This window comes from Grosmannia clavigera (assembly GCF_000143105.1).
Source record: "Grosmannia clavigera kw1407 unplaced genomic scaffold GCSC_89, whole genome shotgun sequence".
Lineage (NCBI taxonomy): Eukaryota > Fungi > Ascomycota > Sordariomycetes > Ophiostomatales > Ophiostomataceae > Leptographium > Leptographium clavigerum.
This window is the reverse complement of record NW_014040569.1, coordinates 1,029,843-1,049,637: the sequence shown is the minus strand read 5'-3', so window position 1 is coordinate 1,049,637 and position 19,795 is coordinate 1,029,843. Positions and strand designations below refer to the sequence as shown.

The window sequence follows — 19,795 nt, the reverse complement described above, 5'->3', positions numbered from 1 at the left end:
ACTACTCATGCAAAAGCATCTTATCGATTCCATCAGATAAATTGAGAGGGACCACCAAGAGCCATTCGGATAATCATAGCTCCGAATACAGTGTACTACAGTGTAACTATACTACCAGCACGGCTCTCTACAACTGGACAACGAAACAGCTCTAGAAACAATCTGGCCAACCTGCTGCGCCGTCCCGACTGACACGGCAGACCGAAACGTGCAAACAAGCCGAGCAGACGACGACGCCGGGCAGCAGCAGTACTTGACTGTAGATGACTGTGACGCCAACCGCACAGAGAAGCAACGTCAGCCCCCTCGCATTCTTTTCGATCGGCCCCGCCATCTGCCTTTCGACTCTCACGAGCCTCCTCCAATCGGCTTGGGCTCACCGAGCTCACCGAGCGTTTCGCATCGCGTCGGAGCAGCCTGACGTCTGTGCCCTTCCACTGCTGCGTTCCCTCGCCCATCCTCTCCGGTCAACATGTCGACGCTCCGGGACAAGCAGATTGCGGCGCTCAAGCGCATGCTGAACCTGAACCAGACCGACGGCAGCGATCCGGACCAGAAATTGGGACAGCAGCAGCAGCAGCTCGGCGTGGTCGGCCCCGATGGCGAGCTGGTCTGGAAGGTGCTCGTATTTGACGATCTCGGCATGCAGATCGTCAGCAGCGTCTTGCGCGTCAGCGACCTGCGATCCATGGTACCTCTTTCTGTCTTTTTTCCCCTCTCTCCCGCCTTGTCCTCGTAGCTATCGCTAACAGAGATTTAGGGCGTGACCATGCACATGCACCTGGCGTCCACGCGCCACCAGATCGAAGATGTGCCTGTCGTCTACCTTGTCGAGCCGACGGCCCAGAACCTCAAGAGCATCACGAGCGATCTGGAAAAGGGCCTCTACTCACCCGCCTACATCAACTTTCTCTCGTCCATACCACGGCCGCTGCTCGAGGAATTCGCTGCAGAGACGGTGGCCAACGGAACACAAGAAAACGTCAGTGTCCGTCCTTAAAGGGGATTGTCCAATGACCGGACTGGAAAAACTGACAGTGCTCGGCAGATCGCCCAGCTCTACGACCAGTACCTCAACTTCATCTGCGCTGATCGCGACCTCTTCAGCCTCGGCATGCAGAAAGACCACACATACTGGGCCCTCAATTCGGCACAGACGAACGATGACGAGCTGGACCACGTCGTCAACAAGATCGTCAGCGGGTAAGCCGCCTCGCCTGGGAGACTGTACGCAGCGAACAGGACTCCAGCTAACAATTCTTGACAGGCTCTTCAGCGTCGTCGTCACAATGGGTTTGTATTTTTTGCTAAATTGTACCTGCCCCCGGTCATGCTGACAGGCCCCGACAGGTGTCATTCCCATAATCCGCTGCCCCAAGGGCATGGCGGCCGAGATGATCGCGACAAAACTCGACCGCAAATTGCGCGACCACCTTCTGAGCTCCAAGGACAACATGTTCGCGAGCGGTGGAAGGCCGGCATCGTCGACCGGCACGCCCGTCTCACGGCCGGTGCTCATCATCCTGGACAGAAACATTGATCTCACGACCATGCTGTCTCACTCGTGGACGTACCAGAGCCTGGTGCACGATGTGCTGAACATGAAGCTGAACCGCGTCTCCGTCGAGACGCCCGTCGACGAGCAGAACCCGGCCAAGGGCTCGACCAAGAAAACCTACGACATAGCCGCCAACGACTTCTTCTGGAACAAGAACGCGCCGCTGCCTTTCCCCCAGGTAGCCGAGGACATTGATGCCGAGCTGAGCCGCTACAAGCAGGACACCACCGAGATTACCCGGAGGACGGGTGCCTCGTCCATCGAGGACCTGCAGAACGACACCAGTGCCAGCGCACAGCACCTCAAGGCAGCCATAACACTGCTTCCCGAGCTGCGGGAGCGCAAGGCCGTGCTTGACATTCACATGTAGGTTTTGTTTCTGCCGCTCTCTTTTTGCTGCAGAACTGACGCAGGGCCAGGAACATACTCGCTGCACTGTTGACGGGCATCAAGGACCGACAGCTCGACAACTTCTTCCAGATCGAAGAGAGCATTGCCAAGCAGACAAAGGCCCAGGTGCTGGAGCTAATCAATGACCATACTAAGGGAACCAACGCGACAGACAAGCTGCGCCTGTTTATCATCTGGTTCCTCACGACCGAGCAGGAGGTCGGCCGGACCGAGTGGGCGCAGTTTGACGAGGCGCTGAAGAGTGCCGGCGCCAACACGACGTCGCTTGGTTACATTCGGCAGTGAGTATCGCTAGCAGACGATCTAGAGTCCCGAGAGGCTTTGCTAACATACTTTCCGCTCTAGGGTCCGAGCAACGACCAAGATGACGCAGCTGACAACGATCCACAACACGCCACAGCAGGCGTCGGCGTCCAACGACCTGTTTGGGCGCTTCTCGTCCATCTCGTCGCGGCTCACGGACCGGCTGAAGGAGACGGGCATGCCGACGAACCTGTCGGCCAACCTGGAGTCAATCGTGGGCTCGATCAAGAACTTTCTGCCGGCCAACCGGGACCTGACGGTGACCAGCATCGTCGGCTCGATCATGGACCCGAGCACGTCCAACAGCTCGGCCATGACGAAGACGGAGAACTACCTGTACTTTGACCCGCGCAACTCGCACGCGCGCGGCAGCATACCGCCACCAGCGTCCATGGTGCGGGGTGGCAGCAGCAACGGTGGCGGGTCGGGAAGCAGCCTGAGTGTAGGGGCTGGGGGCGGAGCTTCCGGTGGAGGCGGCAGCGGCAGCGGCATGCCTGGTGCCGGAGGCGGGCTAGGCGTGCAGGGTCCGGGCACGGGTGCATCGTTTGGCCAGCGGCGACAGGGCTTCAGCGATGCCATTGTGTTTATGGTGGGCGGCGGCAGCATCGACGAGTTTGGCAACTTGCAGGAGTGGGTAGGCCGGACGGCCGGCGGCGGCGATCGGGCAAAGCGGCGGGTTGTGTACGGAGCGACAGAACTGTTGAATGCCGAGGAATTCTGCCGGGAAGAGCTGGAGCGATTGGGCCAGGAGACGACGACATGACGGGCGACAGAGGACAGACAGAGAGCTGAGGGCTGACGTAATCACACGGCGGATGGAATAAAGCGAAATGATCAGACAAGACAACAAGAACATGTATTGATGGATGTAAGCTGTAGGTCTGCATCATAGTCGACAACTATGAGGTGCGCATGCGTTAGCTTTGCTGATATGACGTGCAGTGAAAGACAAGTGGAAGGAGTGGAAAGGGCCCTCAGATTAGCTCTCTTATGGTTCTCCTTTGCAGCAAGACCTGCCTCTTCCAGGGATACGCCAACGGCCGACGAGGTTCGAGGAAGAAGACCTCCTCGCCCCGAGATCGTCGACCGCCGGGACACCGTGGGAGAAGGACAGGCCAAGGCATCAAATTTGGCTTTTGTGTCCATTTAAGACTTTCGCATCATAGGGCAACAAAGGAAATAACGGACGAGGCTGGGACGGAAAGCGAGCAACAGTGGCACGGAAGGACGATGTTTCCCCTCCAGACGTACCACCTCGCACAGACGATTCTCGCGTCAGCCCTTGCAGCTTCTTCCACGGAGGAGAAGAGCCAGGAAGATCCTGTCTGCGATTCTCCCGGAACTCAGATTGAAAACTATTCATGGGTTTGGATAGTCATCGGCACAGGAAGGCCAGAGGGCTTTGTGGGCGCCTGCAGTCCCTCCAACGAGGCCTCTCGGTCCAATATAAAAGATGGGTGGTCCTCCCTGTTCCGTCCGAGCAGGCTCGGACCGGTGGAAACGCGTGAAGCAGGCCATCGCCAGAAGCGCCGCCGCACAGAATGGTGTCCAACACGGGAGACACTCGTCGGTCCCGCGCCCTATTTCTTGCTTTCAGCCCAGCACCCCTCCACCTGCTCAGATTTCTGTTCTTTCAGGAGGCCGGGAGCAGTGAGGGCGAGTCGCATTTCTGCCGCTCGCCTCGACTGTACCCGGACTCCATCCTCTCACGACAGCTGGAAGCCGGGTCTGGGACCCAGCTTGCGCAGCTGCATTCGAGACGGGGGTGTAGCGGGAGAGGCGCGGACGACCGCACCTCGTCCTCGTCCCGTGTCTGGCTGTCTTCACTGCAGGGCTGGCTCGGATTTTGGTTGGGAGTATGGCGTGCGAAAGGAAACATCGGTCGGCTCTTACCTTGGTCGGCTGTCGGCTGCCGGGAGAAGGTAGGTGGTGAATGTAGGAGAGAAACGCGAAGAGTGCAAAAGGCGCGACGAAAGGATCCAATCCAAGGTGATTGTGGAGATCTAGTCACGTGTGTGCAGATCGCATCTGAGATTACTCCGTACACATCCCTTCCTTCCCCCGTGGAGCTCACAGGCGGATGTACTCCGTAGTTCGACGGCCATTGGGAAGCCGCGCTCTCTCTCTCTCGCCTTCCTTTCCCGTCCGCTCTCGGCGAGCTAGCCCTGTCTTACGCTCTCTGCCTATTTGCCGCCTTGCTAGCTTCTGCCTCCAGACACCACCCTGAAAGAAGCCACGGTTGCTTTAGCTGCTTCAGAGGCCGAAGGGGTAAAAAACAGAATACGAGGCCCAGGCACCCACCTATACCGTTCGGACGAATAGAAGGCCGGCCGTACTTTTTGGGATTGACTACGCAGTCGCATTGCCACAGTATCTTTGCCAGCTCGGTCGCTTACACTTGCACGATACACGAGATTCGCACACGGCCATCCGTTCTGCCTCCCGCCTCTTTCGGAATACCGACACGACCTCGACGACGGGCCCATGGGTGCCAAAGCTCGGCGATCCAGGAGCGGCAAGCCAAACGGGCGAGCGAGCGAGACGACGCCGGACGTGGACGTGGACGCAAACGCATACGCAAACCAGACGCGCAGCAGCGGGCTGCGGATCGTGACCAGCAGCGGACAGGCGACGGCGATGAACACAAGCGTGGAGTACCGGCGCAAAGGCGGACCGCAGGAGTCGGACGTGGTGACGGCCAGCCTGATGGCGCGCGAGTCGTTCTCGCTGGACGAGCAGGTGGTGGCGACGCCGCGGCTCAACAACCACGGCTTCGGCCAGCTGCCTCGACAGGATCAGCAGAACTTTGGGCTGCTGGTGCTGCTCTACTTTCTGCAGGGCATCCCGCTCGGACTGGCGACCGGGTCGGTGCCGTTCCTGCTGAAGCAGCACATGTCGTACGGCGAGATCGGCGTGTTCACGCTGGCGTCGTACCCCTACTCGCTCAAGCTGCTCTGGAGCCCGGTGGTGGACGCGCTCTGGAGCCCGCGACTCGGCCGCCGCAAGAGCTGGATCCTGCCCATTCAGCTGCTCTCGGGCGTCGGCATGCTCTGGCTCGGCAGCCGGGTCGAGGACTTGATGGCCACCACCGGCAAGCCGGGCGGCCCTACCGTCTGGACCTTTACCGGCTGGTGGTTCTTCCTCGTCCTCATGTGTGCCACCCAGGACATCGCCGTCGACGGCTGGGCCCTCACTCTGCTCTCGCCCGGCAACATCTCCTACGCGTCCACCGCCCAGACCGTCGGCCTGACCGCTGGCAACTTCCTCTCCTACACTGTCTTCCTCGCCTTCCACTCCAAGGACTAAGCCAACCGTTACTTCCGTGCCGTCCCGCTCGACCACGGCCTTCTCAGCCTAGGCGGCTATCTCACCTTTTGGGGCTGGGCTTTCATCGTCGTCACCGTCGCGCTCGCCCTGCTCAAGCGTGAGGACCGCTCGCACAACGAGGAGGGCGTCTGGGACGTCTACCGCATCATGTGGGGCGTCCTGAAGCTGCGCAACGTCCAGGCCATCATCCTCGTCCACCTGATCGCCAAGATCGGCTTCCAGGCCAACGACGGCGTCACCAACCTCAAGCTGCTCGAGAAGGGCTTCGGCACTGATAACCTCGCCCTTACCGTCCTCATCGACTTCCCCTTCGAGATCGGCCTCGGCTACTATGTCGGCAAGTGGTCCCAGGCCTACACTCCCATGCGCCTCTGGTGCTGGGGCTTCATCGGCCGTCTGGCCGCCGCCGTCTTTGCCCAGCTGACCGTCGTCCTCTATCCGGCCGGCGGCGTCAACACGTCCTACCTGCTCATCGTCATCGTCGAGCACGTCATGTCCACTTTTATGAACACCATGATGTTTGTCGCCGTCTCCGCCTTCCATGCCCGCATTGCCGATCCCGTCATCGGTGGCACCTACATGACCCTTCTGGCCACGTGAGTTTTTGTTCTTCCTTCTCTTCCTTCTCTCCTTTCTCCTATTCTCCTCTAACCTCCCAGGGTCTGCAATCTCGGCGGCACATTCCCGCGCATCTTTGTCCTGCGGCTCGTCGACGCCTTTACCGAGGCCACTTGCATCCCGACCTCGTCCAACCCCGGCGTCACGCTCAACGGCCCCATCGTGACCGAACCGTTTTCGTGCTCCGTCCAGGCCGAGAAGGAGCGCTGTCTGGCCGGCTTTGGCACCTGCGAGATGCAGCGTGACGGATACTACATTGTCAACATCATATGTGTCCTCGTTGGCACCATCACTTTCGTAACCTTTATCCGGCCCCAAGTTCTGCGTCTGCAGGCCCTGCCATTAAAGGCATGGCGTCTGGTCAGCACCAGATCATAGATGCAGGAGGGACACTGAGCGGAGAGAATAAGAGAGAGAGAGAGAGAGAGAGAGAGAGACAAGAGACAACTGACGAATCTCTGTGTCCATACTGTACATCCTCTGTATGATAGAATGCGATCGCTATACTGCTTTTCTTGTGGCAGTCTACGGTCAAGTCTTAGCTTGGCTTTATTGACTGTCAGCTCCGCAATCCTAGACCTTGTTGCACTTTGCTTGCTCTTCTTGGCCTCCTGCATACGTCTGACTAGATAGCCGGCATGTGACCGCTGTTCTCTTTGGCTCGGCCGATGTTTCGGTTAGCCGACAAGGCCATAAACGAGGAAGGAGCGATCGGGAGGATGGCCTTGGAACGCAAGGATCAAGCAGACGACTGGGTCTTCACGATCCTTCACTTTGTGTCCGGACGACGCCAGGCGCAATTTCCGCGTGCCCACCCAGAGCAGCCAGTCCCTTGCACGCGGCGGTCTCGCGCGCGCATGCAGACATGCCGCCAAGGCAGGGAAGAGCAGCTAGCCACTTCGACAGCCATGGCTCGGGATGCACCGGACAGCCAATAGCTCGAAAGACATGCCGGGACAGAAAGAAAAAAGCAGGATGGTCCGGACAGCCGCTCTTGCACGCACGTTCTTCAAGGAAGCGTGCACATGGTCCTCTGTTCCGGCACCGGCCCACGGTCCCGGCACGAGTAGGGGAAGGGCTGCTGCTCCCATGCAGGAATTGCGGATCTGCCAGGCTCTCTAGCCGCTTATTCCGGCTGCTCCAGCTGCCGTCCCGTCCACTCGGCAAGGTGTGCGCCTTACGATGCCAAGGTGTCGTACGACCTTTGCATCGGTAGATGGTCGGTGATGCACGACGCCGGGGCTTTTTTGTTTATTTTTTTGGCGCGCTATTTCAAAGAGCCCATGTGCGAGTACCGAGTACATGATGCCCAATCTATACATAATATCTGACAGCGGAGAATTGGGGCTGCTCCTAGGAGAGTGTCTCGACGAAACTGTCCGAATGGTCAAGGCGGAAAACTGCCAGAGGAACACAGCTATAACAGGTGCGGCGGGTAACGGGTAACGGAGCGAGCCAGGCTTCCACCCAGCCCAGACAAAGCAGAGCCGCATGATTGTCAGTCGTCATTTTGTTATTTGACGAGTAGGTTGCGAGGAGGACGCAACACTCCGTACTCGTACACCCCTTCGCCTCAACGAAACAGGAGTGGCAAAGACGGAAAGGCCGGAAGACAAAACGAAGCTGACAGGAGACAGGAAGAGGGAAGAGAAAAGAGGAAAGGACTACGAGCATAACTGACGTGCCACGACAGGCTTCTTCTTTTCTTTTTTCCCTCTTCACCTTTTGCCCAGTGCGCCGTATGGACAAATGACTCGCGACAAATGTGATGTGTCGCATGAACCCGAGCGACTCAGCTGAAAAGGTCTCTAGGCTCTTGCACGGAGCAATAATGCTGAGTACCCCGGCTAACACGTTTGCCGGCACGTTGCCTCCGTGCATACGAATACGCATATGCGCCTGCGGCATAAATGACAGAAACAGGGGAAAAACTGACGAGAGGCAACAATGCAGGAGGCAAAATGGAAAGCAAGAAACCCGAGCAGGCAGTCCAGTTCATACTCCGTACTCCAAATAGAGATAGAACAGAGATCTGCCGAACTATGGAGTCCGCACACGTGAAACATGAGTAAGGGTTATGTTAACATGCTCCTCTTCCGGTCTACTATGGGACATCGTCACATACGGAGTCCTTAACCTGCTGATCGTTTTGACCGCCGCCTGCCGGCCTTCTGGTAATGGCAATTTTTGCGCCGCTCGTGGAAAGATCAGATCTTCTCTCGAATAATACGTGGCCAATCAGATGCACCCGATCAACTTCAGCCAGAAGTCGGGTTTATGTACCACACAAGAACTGCCACGCTTTTTGAGCTCCGCCCAAATCTCCGGCACGGTAGAAAAAGATGGATGGGGGTTGCATGTCGGATGTTGCCAGGATCGCTCCAGCCAGAAAACAGCTGCATGGGTTGTGCCTTAGCTCTTGCGCCGTTCTATACCCACGGCACATAGCATGCCGCAGTCCCGTCGCCGACGTATCAGTGAACTCGTACAGGACCAATATTACCGAAAAAAAACAAGGACACCGCCGCGCTACAGAGTATACAACCATTGAAAAATAAAGACTGCCGCCACTTCTCAGCTCTTGGGTATGTCATTAACGGTAGTATTTGTAAAAGGCAGTACTTTGTCAATATACCCAGCTGCCAGTTCCAAGCAACTAAGGACAGAACCTGGTCTAGATAGAAAGACCAGACTGGGGTAGTAGAAAAATAGAACAACCTGAAAATAGCAAGGAAAAAAGAATGGTGAAATCCGGCCAATTGTTCAGAACGCAATGTGAAAAGGAACAAGTCATTCGCCGTCGCTGTCTCCATTTACATGTGTCTCTACATGCGTCTCGACCTTTTGTGGTTCGTCATAATCATTATCATCGTCCTCGTCGTCAGATTCGCCACCTGTAGCCCTTCTCGGCCTTCTTTTTCGTGGCTGCAGCGTACGTATATTCCAGACAGTCCTGTTTTTACGGGACTTGGATGTGGAGGTTGTCCGTAGCGATGCTGGGTTGGCAGTGGTAGTAGCGGGAAAATGATTCCGGTCTGTGGCAACGTGGCTGGGCCTACAAACAAGACAAGCGGAGGAAAATGGTAAGCAACCGCGGCCAACCCGAGAAGATGTCGTGCCTTGGAGGGGGCTAGTGGGTTTGGCTTGGGCACCAGGACAAATTTGGACCGAAACGCCGCCGCCACTCTCTTTGATGTACCTACAGCCTATCTGTGCGATGCCGCTGCTGTTGATAGCGGAAGCCCGCAGGTGCTGCTGGCGCCACGTCGATGTTGGCGCCTCCAACACTGCTACTGCCGCTGGGGTGGCAGTCTTGCAAGGGAAAATAGACTGCTGTGCTCGTGCTGCTCGCGCTGTCCTGGCTAGTCATGCTACTAGCACTATTAGTGTGGCTGCTCGTACTGCTGCTGCGACTGCGACCTGCATGATTGTACGGTACACCGTGGTGATGGTGAGGGTTGTGTCGCCCGGAACAAGGTTGTTGGTGCTGGCGTTGGTGCTGGTGATGGTGCTGTCGTTGCTGCTGTTGTTGTTGATTGTGACTGTGCTGCTCGTAGTGCTCATACTGTCCGTCTTGGCTCAGAGCCCTGGCCGAATCTATCTGGCAAAAGGATGGAAGATTGACCGGCTCTCGTTGAGGTCTGCGGACGCCGAGGGGGAAAGAAAGAAACACATTAGCTGAGCGTCCTTGTCCGACTTCCCCCTCTTCTTCTGCCATCCGCCCCACCAAGACATGCAACCTACAGCGCTTCAGGCCAGGGACGGACCGGAAGCACGTGCGGTACCGTTGCCATTGGCGGCGGGGGACAAAAACCATCTCTGGGTGATGGGGGTCGGTGTTCACTTGGTGGTGGTGGCGATGATGGTGAGAGCTGCTGTTGCTGCTGCTGCTGTCACAACCCGGTGCTGCAGGAGCAGAAAATGTCCCGCCAGCCTCGTTTCCTCGGCCGCTGCCGCTGCCGCTGCCATTGCCATTACCCATGTTCATTTCAACATCGCCATCGTCCCGCTGCGCCAACACCGCCTTACCTGTCTCCAAGAGGCGCTCTCCACCGGCGGAGGCAAGCTCGCGCTGCAGAGAGTCCTGGGGGTGCGAGGCTCGGGCATTGGTTGCAGCGATGGAAGCGCGGCGACGCTCGATGAAATTGTCAGTAATACCCAGAGAGTCGACAGACGGCAGGTGGCTGGGTGTTTCCGGTCGCCGAACAGGCAACACTTGCATCACTTCGCCGGTGCGCAGACTGCGCTGAACGTAGAAAGTGCCATATGGGGTTACGTGGAGGCCCATGTCGCCGTGAGTAGTATTGTGCTCCTTGATGCTGCCACTATCAACGGCAATGTGCCGTCCTTGTCGATGACCTGTATAGGTACGGGCAGGGTTGAAGAGCAAGGAAAAAGTAAGAGACAGAGCAATGAAACACTTGGGTGGGAAGTTAATCTGGGGAGGGACGGGGGTCAAGAGGACTAAATAGAATAGTGTGTGATATGTATGAGGAGTGGGTTAAAGTGTACTAGGACAACACCTAGCCTGGGGTGTGAAGGTGCATGTGGATGTTGATGCAAGAGTGTGTGGGTATTCTAGATAGTAGGTGCAAGTGCAGGCGTAGGTGCAGGAGGACGAGGAGGACGAGGAGGATGGGGATGGCGGCTCGAGAGGAAGAAGAAAGCAGGCGAGATCGAATGAAGACAAGAGGACAAAGCACGGAGGTGCAGACAGGTCAATATATGGATACTCGGTTGGATAGCTTGGCTGGCGGGCGAACGAGACGAGAAATAGCCGCTGGATGGGTCTGGGGATTCTTTCTGGGACTAGAACAGAACGACTGCGGTCTGAATATCTCCTGCTCTTCTGCTGTTGGTAGGTATTACACTCCGTCTTTGATGCCAACCCAGCGCAGCCAGCTGACTGATCGCCATCACCGGGTATTTCACCTACCTCCTTCAGAGTTCAGCGCCTGTCTTTAGACACTTCTAGGCGCAGCTTGCCGTATCCTTCAAATAGGACATTGTAAGGCGTTAGCCTGGGCCGGCAGTTTTCTCTCTGTTTCGAGCACTCACTCCGGACTGTTGGTCCTGCCGTTGTCGCTAGTGCTCCGTTCCTGTCTTGCCTTGATCTTCATCCCTGCTGCAAGCTTCCTTCATATGGTCACCGGCAGCGTTACAATGCCATTGCTCGTGCATTGGCACTAGTGCAGCGTCATGGAAATTCTTGGAAGTTGGCAAGAGACAGCCTGAATCGAATATATCCGTGCTAGCAGATGCAATCCATTCGTCACCTTCGTATAGTGTCATATCAAACGAGAGCCGTTTGCTTTTCCTCGGTTTACAGAGGCCCCGCTTTTGACAGTCTCGCTTCTCCATCATCGACAAAGCAAGGGCAGGACGGAGCTGTGCCAAGGGTGGATAAAAATCACCGCCGTCAGTGCTGATAAAACACTGTAGAGGGCTGGCTTATACAGCCACAGCTGCTATATGGCGGAGGGGGGGTGCGTCCGGAGCGATACGCGCAAACGTTGGGATTCTGGGACGACATGGGGTGCTCGCCTCTCCGGACTCACTGACCTTCTCTCCACCTGACGTGTCCGAGCTCAACTAGTTCCCTGCCACGATCATCACGAGGCCGGTTGTCGACGCCGATTGCGAGAAGGACACCCTGGCAATCTTGCATCCTGGCAGCTTTTTTCGGTTGGCCCTGCCGAGGCGGAAGTCTAGTGTTAGACCGACAGTACTCCGTAGGAAGTACGAGTAGATAGGGCGCACGCAGCGGTCTAGTATCGAGTAATCGCGCAAAGCATAGTCTGCGGGGGTGGTAAATTACATACTCCGTAATGGTCAGATATGATGCCGTAGTGGCGATGGCTTGGATGTGCGTTTTATGCCATGGTGAGTGTTCGCCTGCGAATCTGGGAAGGAAGGGAGGACAAGCCTGACCGCGTGCATACCCAAATAAGGCAACTAACAAGGCCTGGAGCTAGTGGCAGTTCGTTCTTTCCAAATGTTTTGGCCAATCTCCCTTGCTTTTCTTAGTCTTATTATGTATTTTGCTCTCCTAAATCCCCATTCCGATCCAGCCGTCCGTTTAGACTAAAATAGCCATCGAGTTGACAGGATATGGCGACGCTGTTGGCTCGGCGATCTTTGCTGTCTACATAGTACTGCCTCCACCCTTCCCATTTTCTTGCGCACTTTGCGCATTTTGCCTTGGCGATCCAGAGGCAGTCCAGAGGGCTAGTGACTGCACAGAGTTACGGAGTACATAGTAACAAATAGGACGCAAGGAGACATGATACGAAAAGGGGTGGGGGGTTAGTGGGAAATGGGTAAAATGCTTGATACGCAAGGATCACTGTGGCTGGGGGGGCACTCTGCAGCTTGCATCTAGGTTTCTTTTCTTGCCCATGCCCTGCACTGCAAATCAACTCGGTCATTGCAAGCATACCGACGATTTATAGGATACGAATACACTAGTAGTATCCGTAAGTCCCGCCTAATGTCTTCTGAGACATGCACAAACGCAAAGCATCTCAGATGATTGGCGAGGGTGGTTGTGGGCGCAAAGGCAAGTCTGGACGACTGAGTGCTCTGCTGGTAAAATACATATTAGCAGCCTTGGACTTTCAGCCCCCAGTCGGCTAGTGCTCATGAAAGGGGGGGCAAAAGGCAGGAGTTATTCCGAGTGGAGAATATTACATAGTAAGGCAAAAGGCAGGGGCAGACTACGGGTTCTGTAGGATATATCAGATACGATACTCCGTCCTGTGAGTATGTATCTTACGGAGTAAGATACAAGGGGGGATAGCTGACCGGCCAGGATCAGCCGCTATTGGCTAATTACAACAAGCAGACCAGGGCGAAGAAGAACTGCAACAGTTGTGAGCACCCGCCGAAATGTGTGGCATACGAGCGGGCTGCAGGTTGCAGGTTGCAGGTTGCAGGTTGCATCTTTTCTGGAATCCTTCCTATCGTATGTTGGCTGGGCAAAGATGGGAATGGAATGCGGAAGAAAGGATCTCACGGGACCCTGGTCGATGCATGCGATATTGTATCGGAGATGCAAGCACGAGATACGAGCACTCAATCCAGGCGACTCATATATTATACGGCAGCGTCCGAATGACCGGGCTTACCTGTTTGTGCGAGATGGCCGACCTGCATGTATCTTACATGGTACTTGTATCTCAAAACGAAGGCTTCAAACTTTGTTCCCTGGACCAGCGGCAAATGTAAGGAGCACAGGTCTGGCACAGTTGCTACATAGTACCATTTTGTCAATCCTCAGATTTGCACATATCCAATGGCCGCACTGGCTCAAGCTGCATTGGTTTCAAGCGTGCAGTGTCGAAACCAGGAAAATCCCTGTTCAATATGTGTGGCGGGTTGCCGGATCTGCACCAGGACAGCCGCGGCAGCCAAAACCTGCAAAGTTAAACGCACAGACTGGGGCCAGTAGCTCAGCAGGCCGGTTTACGTATGCCACTACGAGTGTATCTTACATACATAGTACATAGTAGCACATAGTATAGCAAGACACAATGGTGCTTGGAAACCAGGAAAACTTGGACAACGTGAGAGTGGACCTACCATATTCAGATCGCACGATATATTGCAACAATGCTAGCTCTGCTGAACCCGTTCTTCAACGGGCTTCACGCTACCTGGGAAAAAGGAAGTAAAGAAGGAAAAGAACAGTAAAAGGGACCAGGAAAGGAAGGAAAGAGGGCGGTAAGTCTCTCGAGTGCTAGCCCGCTCGCCTACTGAGAGCACTAGGCATGGCATGTTGAGAGAACAAGAAACACTCCAGTAGCGGTTCTGGGCGCGTACCTTCCGGTTCAGCCGTGACCCATTCATTGTACACGCTAGTCTACAATAGGATGTGGGTTGGTGAAAACAGAAGGCCGCTGGCGGGGCACAGCTCACAAAACGGCAAGGAGAATGAGGGGGTCTCCGCCGCGGTGCAAAACGTGGGCGAGCTGGCTTCTCGAAACGGAACCCGTGAGTGGTCTTCGAGCCGCCATCTGCTGCCTACCGTTTGCATCTTCCTAGTCCTGCATGGCTTAGAGCGCAGGCTAAAATAGCCAGCAAGATTATTGTTTAGCCAGCCCCTTCCAGTCGGCCCCTTTCCCGGAGGCTGTACCCATTTCGTGACCGAAATCTCGACTATGTCCCGACTCTTCCCAGCAAGATACAGGTAGTTTTTCGGTGCTGTTATTAGCTTATTATTTTTTTTACAACTGCTCTGGAATTAAATTCATTCTGTGCGTGCCCCTTGTCGCAAGATACCTTACCCCTGTCTCTATACGTCTGTAAGCTAAGATATCTTACCATGTACGGAGTATCTTACATAGTATCCTATCTCTACTCTCCGTACGGAGCACACCAGTTGAAACCCTGGGATCTAGGCAATGCATCATGTATCTTATCTTAAGATATTTCTGTACTCCGTCGTCTTCGCCTTTCATGCTCCTTCTGCACATACCACATTCCCCTCCCCACCGAACACATCACCTGCCCCCCTCCTCCTGCGACATGCTTCTGTCAGCGCCATTTCTCTCCATCTTCCCCCTGCCACTCGTGCTCGTATAGCGAGCGAATACAATCAAGTCTGCCTTTGATAATGATGGTGCCCACACTACCGCCATCTTTACTTGAAGAAAGCGCCAAGCAGCCACTTGATTTGCCAGTCTCCTTTGCGCATTGACTAAGACGGACTTGGCAAGGCTGAGGCAATATTCTTCTCGCTTCACTAGAGGTTCTCTTCCGCTTCCTCTCTCATCACCTATGTCTCCCATCTAGGCAACCATTGCAAGATACTATGTAGAACCAAAGAGCGGTACATTATCCGTAGTAGTATTAGATGTGGCCTAGCTTATAAATGTGTGCGCGTATTGCAGAATTATTCTGCACGCAGTGCCTAAGAGCTATTTTATGGCCGGAGATGTCGCGCTAGCAGGCCTTATGCTACACGTCACACAAGCCATCACCGTTGAAACTTTGACACATGACAGCCTTCGTCTATGCCGGCGCCAAAACCGTGGCGAACTCTACATTGTGCTGTTGGACGGCGAGCTGGGCATTGTAAGAGGTCCAACGCATCTGGTACTAGTTAGTACTATCGATTTCTGGGGTTTTTTTTTAGTCTCATCGAATCTTCTCCAATCTCTTTTTTTACTTTTGGATGACTATGACCATGATAATCCCATAACCAAAAAGTTCGGTGGAAGTCCGGCATTGCTACATTGATAGGAAACAAATGTCAAACTAGATAATACTCCGAGCATTCAATGCAACAGACCTAACCCAAAATGTGACTGGCCTGTTACTGAGTCGAAAGTACCCAGTTCGAAGGGAAGCACACAACCTATTAGTAGGAGTCCCCCGTACGTGATTCGTAACGGGCCCTGATCTGTAGTATCTTAAGATACAGGCCGTGGGGGTGTGGCACGAGCTAGACGTAAGATATCTTATATCTTAGACCGACATTTGAAGATAGGTCAAACGGAACGTCCGCGGACTCCAAGACGCTACCTGCTATGTAAATTACATACTTTGTTTTTTTGACACTTTGATCGGCAAGGTAATTAAAGACATCTTACATATGTATGATATACATGAATCTGCCGCGGCTATACTATGTGTATAGAAAGCTAAGCGATCTTGGGGCAAGATACTTTGACAACTATTAGCGGAGATGTAATCTGTGAGACACAAAGACGTCTTACTATTTGCTCCGTGTTAGCAATTGCATGCGAGTTGAGAGCGTCCAGAGCAATCAAGCGAATATCCCGTCTGCTGGCGGGCAATCATCCTGTGGACGATACATGGCTGCAGGAGATGGCATATTTTCATCACACAATCATTGGGTGCTTTCCTGCCATACTTCAAGCTCGGAATCGTACGCTCAAGTCGGGCTTTGCAACTCATAATCAAGCGGCATGGAAATCGATCGAATCTGGCCTGTATCGCACACTATGTGTATTTTGGGAAACGCTAAAATGTGCGTTGCCCGGCTGGATCCACTACACTTCCTTCCAGCGTCTTGCTGCAAGGGAGGATTTCCTGCAATTAAATGCGACGCAATATCGTAGTCGCAAGCCCATTGTGTCTTCTGGCTGTAAAGAGTGTGCGTAGGCTATTCCAGGCGGATAAGTTTCGATAAGATAATATCAGATGTCTGTTCGTCTTTGCCCATTTGACGTAAACTTCTCGACCGCTTCTGTGCTGCATTGCGTTCCCACAGCTTTGTCCAAAACGAAAACGGGAGACCCGGGACGTCAAAAAACGCCGGCTATGAGCACTCGGCAGCTGGGAGTCTTCGAACACCGGCTGGCGGCTATTGTGGAGAACCTCGGCTTGAAAAGGCTGTATTGCTCGGAGTAAATACTCCGCTTGGGACGTTGCGGATCCGGTATAACCTTGCTCCGAGCACGCGAATCACACAAAATCTTACATACGGATTGCGGACTACGGAGTACTCCGTATTCCGTGACCGTGCTACGTCCCACTTCAATTGGAATATGCAGAACGTGCACCAACTACGTCGTATCTTAAGTCGTACTCTGTAAACTGCTTCCTAGCCCGCCTAATTTGTTTTTACTCACGCACAGGTTACTTTTTCAGGCTTAAGAAAAACAAATCTTTATATTCTGTAGAATATAGTAAAAAGTAAGGATAATGACTAACTAAAAACATTCGCTTTTATTTATTTTTTTCAAGTATAATTGCTAAGCTTTTTCTTTAAGAAAGTAAATAAAAACTTTGTATCTATTATATTCTTATATTTTTACATAAGAAGTGAAAGAGTTATACATATTTTTTAATAGTATACTAAAACTTTACACTATCATTTAGCTTAAAATACTTAACTTTGACTTATAAATACATTGTTTGATTTATATTAGCTGTTTTAAGCTGTAGTTTTTTGAAGTATTTTTTATATATAATTCCTATACAAAAGGTACTTGACAGGTAGGCTGGGGAGCACCAATGCGGGTTCCAATTAAAGTGGGACATGACACGGTTGATGACAAAGTATTCCGTACTCCGCACTCCGTACGGATTACGGATTACGGCGTAATGATTCCAAAAATACTCGTATTAGCATACGTAAGCGGCATGCGAAATCCCGCAATTGATTAGTTAAGATGCAATGAAAGGAGCCACTACAAGCTCCGTGGAGGAACCTGAAACGCCACTTATCTTCCGCAAACAAATAGGAAAGCTCTCTTGCTTTTCACGTCGTATGTAGCTGGCCCGGCGTATGCTTTGCCCTTATAATACTCGAAAGCAACCGTGGCGACACAATCTCCTCACTGGGCCTCGAAAACACGAGGACGTACGATGCCAAGATGGCTCTGACCCGGTCTTGAATGTGAAGCTTCGGCCCTGAATGACATTCAGGGTCTAGCTTCTTGGTTTACAATGCGTTTGACCTGGTCATAGCCAAAATTGATTCCAAATATCGCTGTACCGTAGAGTCTGGTTATTAGTAATCACCCCTTGTCTGAACCACCCGACGCAATGTCGTCACAGGCAGTCTTGCAATCGGGCTCGTGACAGTACCGGCTAATTTTTCGTCTGCCGGGACAACAGTTGTCCGATATGTTTCGCTGTCACGATTATCGCTATTGTATAAAACACAGCCTCGCTTGCGCAGAACACTTCTCCAGTACCTCTCCAACAAGGACCCGTTACGCCAGCCGCAGTTTTACCGCACTTTCTGGCCAGAAAACAAAGCTTCTTGCACCTGCCAGGACCCTAGAAGCAATTACGCCACGCTTTCAGACAAAAATATTCTTATTCAAGCCATCGCACAGTCAACAAGTTGCGACAAGATCGTTTACAATGTCGTCCAAACTCATCCCGGCTAATCCGTCAGACGTTCTCGTCGTTCGGGACATCACACCCAATATAACCACATTGTCCGTGCCGTTCTTACGTCATGGTGTAATCTATTTCGGAGGCAGAGGCACAGTTGGTGAGCAGTCTTTTATTTTGCAGTGTTTCTGTCTCGTAGCTGACCAGCCGACTAGTGCGACTCTCCGGCGGTGGCGTGTTGCTGTTTTCGCCTGTGGCGTTGACGCCAGAAGCAGTCGCCGTGGTCGAACGCCTTGGCGGCGGCCATGGTGTCAAGTACATCGTTGCCGGTGACATTGAACACCACATTTTCATATCTGAGTGGGTGAAGGCCTATCCAGAGGCACGCATCATCGCGCCTGCTGGACTGCCAGAGAAGCGAGCTGCCACCAAGGGCAGCGATCCCAAGATAAGCGTCGATGACAAATTCTTTGCCGTTCTGGCCGACGGGCAGTCAATGCATAAGTCTATTTCGATTGCACCTGACTTTGACGCCGACTTCTCCGTCGTGTATAACGACGTCCACCCAAACAAGGAGATCATCCTTCTGTACAAGCCTGACCGGGTTCTCATCGAGGCCGACCTGATGATGAATCTTCCGGCCACCGAGCAGTACTCACGCACTGATGCTGAAACACGGCATAATGTGGAGCATCCAAATGTTATCAATCGCATATTCTACCGGTTGATGACCACCACGGGCTCACCCTTGGCAGGACAGCGCTTCAACTGGTATGCTGTCAGCTCTCGCAACCGGCCCCGTTTCAACGAGGCGATACAGCTGATCGACAAATGGGAATTTGACATCTTGATCCCATGTCACGGTGACACCATAATGGAAAACGGGAAGGAGGCTTTCCGAAAGCTTTTTGCTTGGCATTTGGAACAGTAAGATCGGGATTGGCATGTCTGTTGATCTGTTCTGGCGCTATTTTTGGTACTCTGTTATGGCTCATGCATAATATTGTAAGCGATATTGTCCATTGATAATGGAAAAAATAAACTTGTGAACTACAGACATATGCGGCTTAAAGAACCATCTTGCATGTTTCGTAAATAACATGGACTCTCTAGACAGCAAGCACAAACAGATTCAAGTAACACGGCAGCATGATTATTCAGCACAGCTGACTATATATACGCTGCTAAGACATCTGCAATACCAATGAGCCCGGGTAGCACAGTGGTAGCTGCGCCTGCCTAGTAAGCAGGAGGTCCGCGGTTCGATCCCGCGTCTGGGCAGTATTGTTTTTGTTAAAGTACTTTTTGCCCCCACTAAACAATTCTGCTACGGTTGGGGAAAGGCAAGAAATGCAACAACAAAGCCAGTTTGTGAAAGAATACGATATCTGAGGAACCTGTGTGTTTTTGTTTATGGGCGTTTGTTTTTGGTTCAAACCCTATTGTGCTATGTACGTACGCACTATCCCGGCACGCTGGATAACGTGTGTACCTATGGAAAGATAAGAGTCTCGAGAATATACAGAGTATTTCTGCGAGCATATATGATGATCCCAATTGGCGGCGGGTGGTTAGTTGTTATCAAGCATTTGGCGATACATGCTACGCCCCGTCTTAGAGCTCGTGATTACGTGCGTACAAGGGAATAACGTCGACTTGGTTGAAAGTTGGATATCTACAATCTTGCGGCCATCTACCTATCCCACACTTGACAACGGTCCCAGCTTATTGCCATTATTCCTGCATTACATACTGCACTGTAAA

General features: G+C 53.3%; 4 protein-coding genes across 4 annotated transcripts; 3 read left to right on the top strand and 1 right to left on the bottom strand.

Annotated features, from left to right (window-relative positions):
* Window positions 1–472: 472 nt before the first annotated feature.
* Window positions 473–3,035, top strand: CMQ_5789 (golgi transport protein; the record flags this gene model as incomplete). The annotated part of the gene is made up of 7 exons (XM_014313376.1): window positions 473–691; window positions 761–982; window positions 1,049–1,203; window positions 1,268–1,293; window positions 1,351–1,924; window positions 1,978–2,250; window positions 2,315–3,035. 7 exons carry the CDS (start codon window positions 473–475, stop codon window positions 3,033–3,035), a joined length of 2,190 nt encoding a protein of 729 aa, XP_014168851.1.
* Window positions 3,036–3,173: 138 nt separating this feature from the next.
* CMQ_5757 (uncharacterized protein) lies at window positions 3,174–6,595 on the top strand (the record flags this gene model as incomplete). The annotated part of the gene is made up of 5 exons (XM_014313344.1): window positions 3,174–3,178; window positions 3,280–4,194; window positions 4,687–5,496; window positions 5,626–6,195; window positions 6,259–6,595. The coding sequence occupies 5 exons, from the start codon at window positions 3,174–3,176 to the stop codon at window positions 6,593–6,595; spliced, it is 2,637 nt and encodes an 878-aa protein (XP_014168819.1).
* A 2,821-nt stretch (window positions 6,596–9,416) lies between these two features.
* Window positions 9,417–10,505, bottom strand: CMQ_5646 (uncharacterized protein; the record flags this gene model as incomplete). The annotated part of the gene is made up of 2 exons (XM_014313233.1): window positions 9,417–9,637; window positions 9,962–10,505. 2 exons carry the CDS (start codon window positions 10,503–10,505, stop codon window positions 9,417–9,419), a joined length of 765 nt encoding a protein of 254 aa, XP_014168708.1.
* Window positions 10,506–18,058: 7,553 nt separating this feature from the next.
* CMQ_5686 (uncharacterized protein) lies at window positions 18,059–18,962 on the top strand (the record flags this gene model as incomplete). The annotated part of the gene is made up of 2 exons (XM_014313273.1): window positions 18,059–18,191; window positions 18,247–18,962. The coding sequence occupies 2 exons, from the start codon at window positions 18,059–18,061 to the stop codon at window positions 18,960–18,962; spliced, it is 849 nt and encodes a 282-aa protein (XP_014168748.1).
* Between the last annotated feature and the right edge of the window lie 833 nt (window positions 18,963–19,795).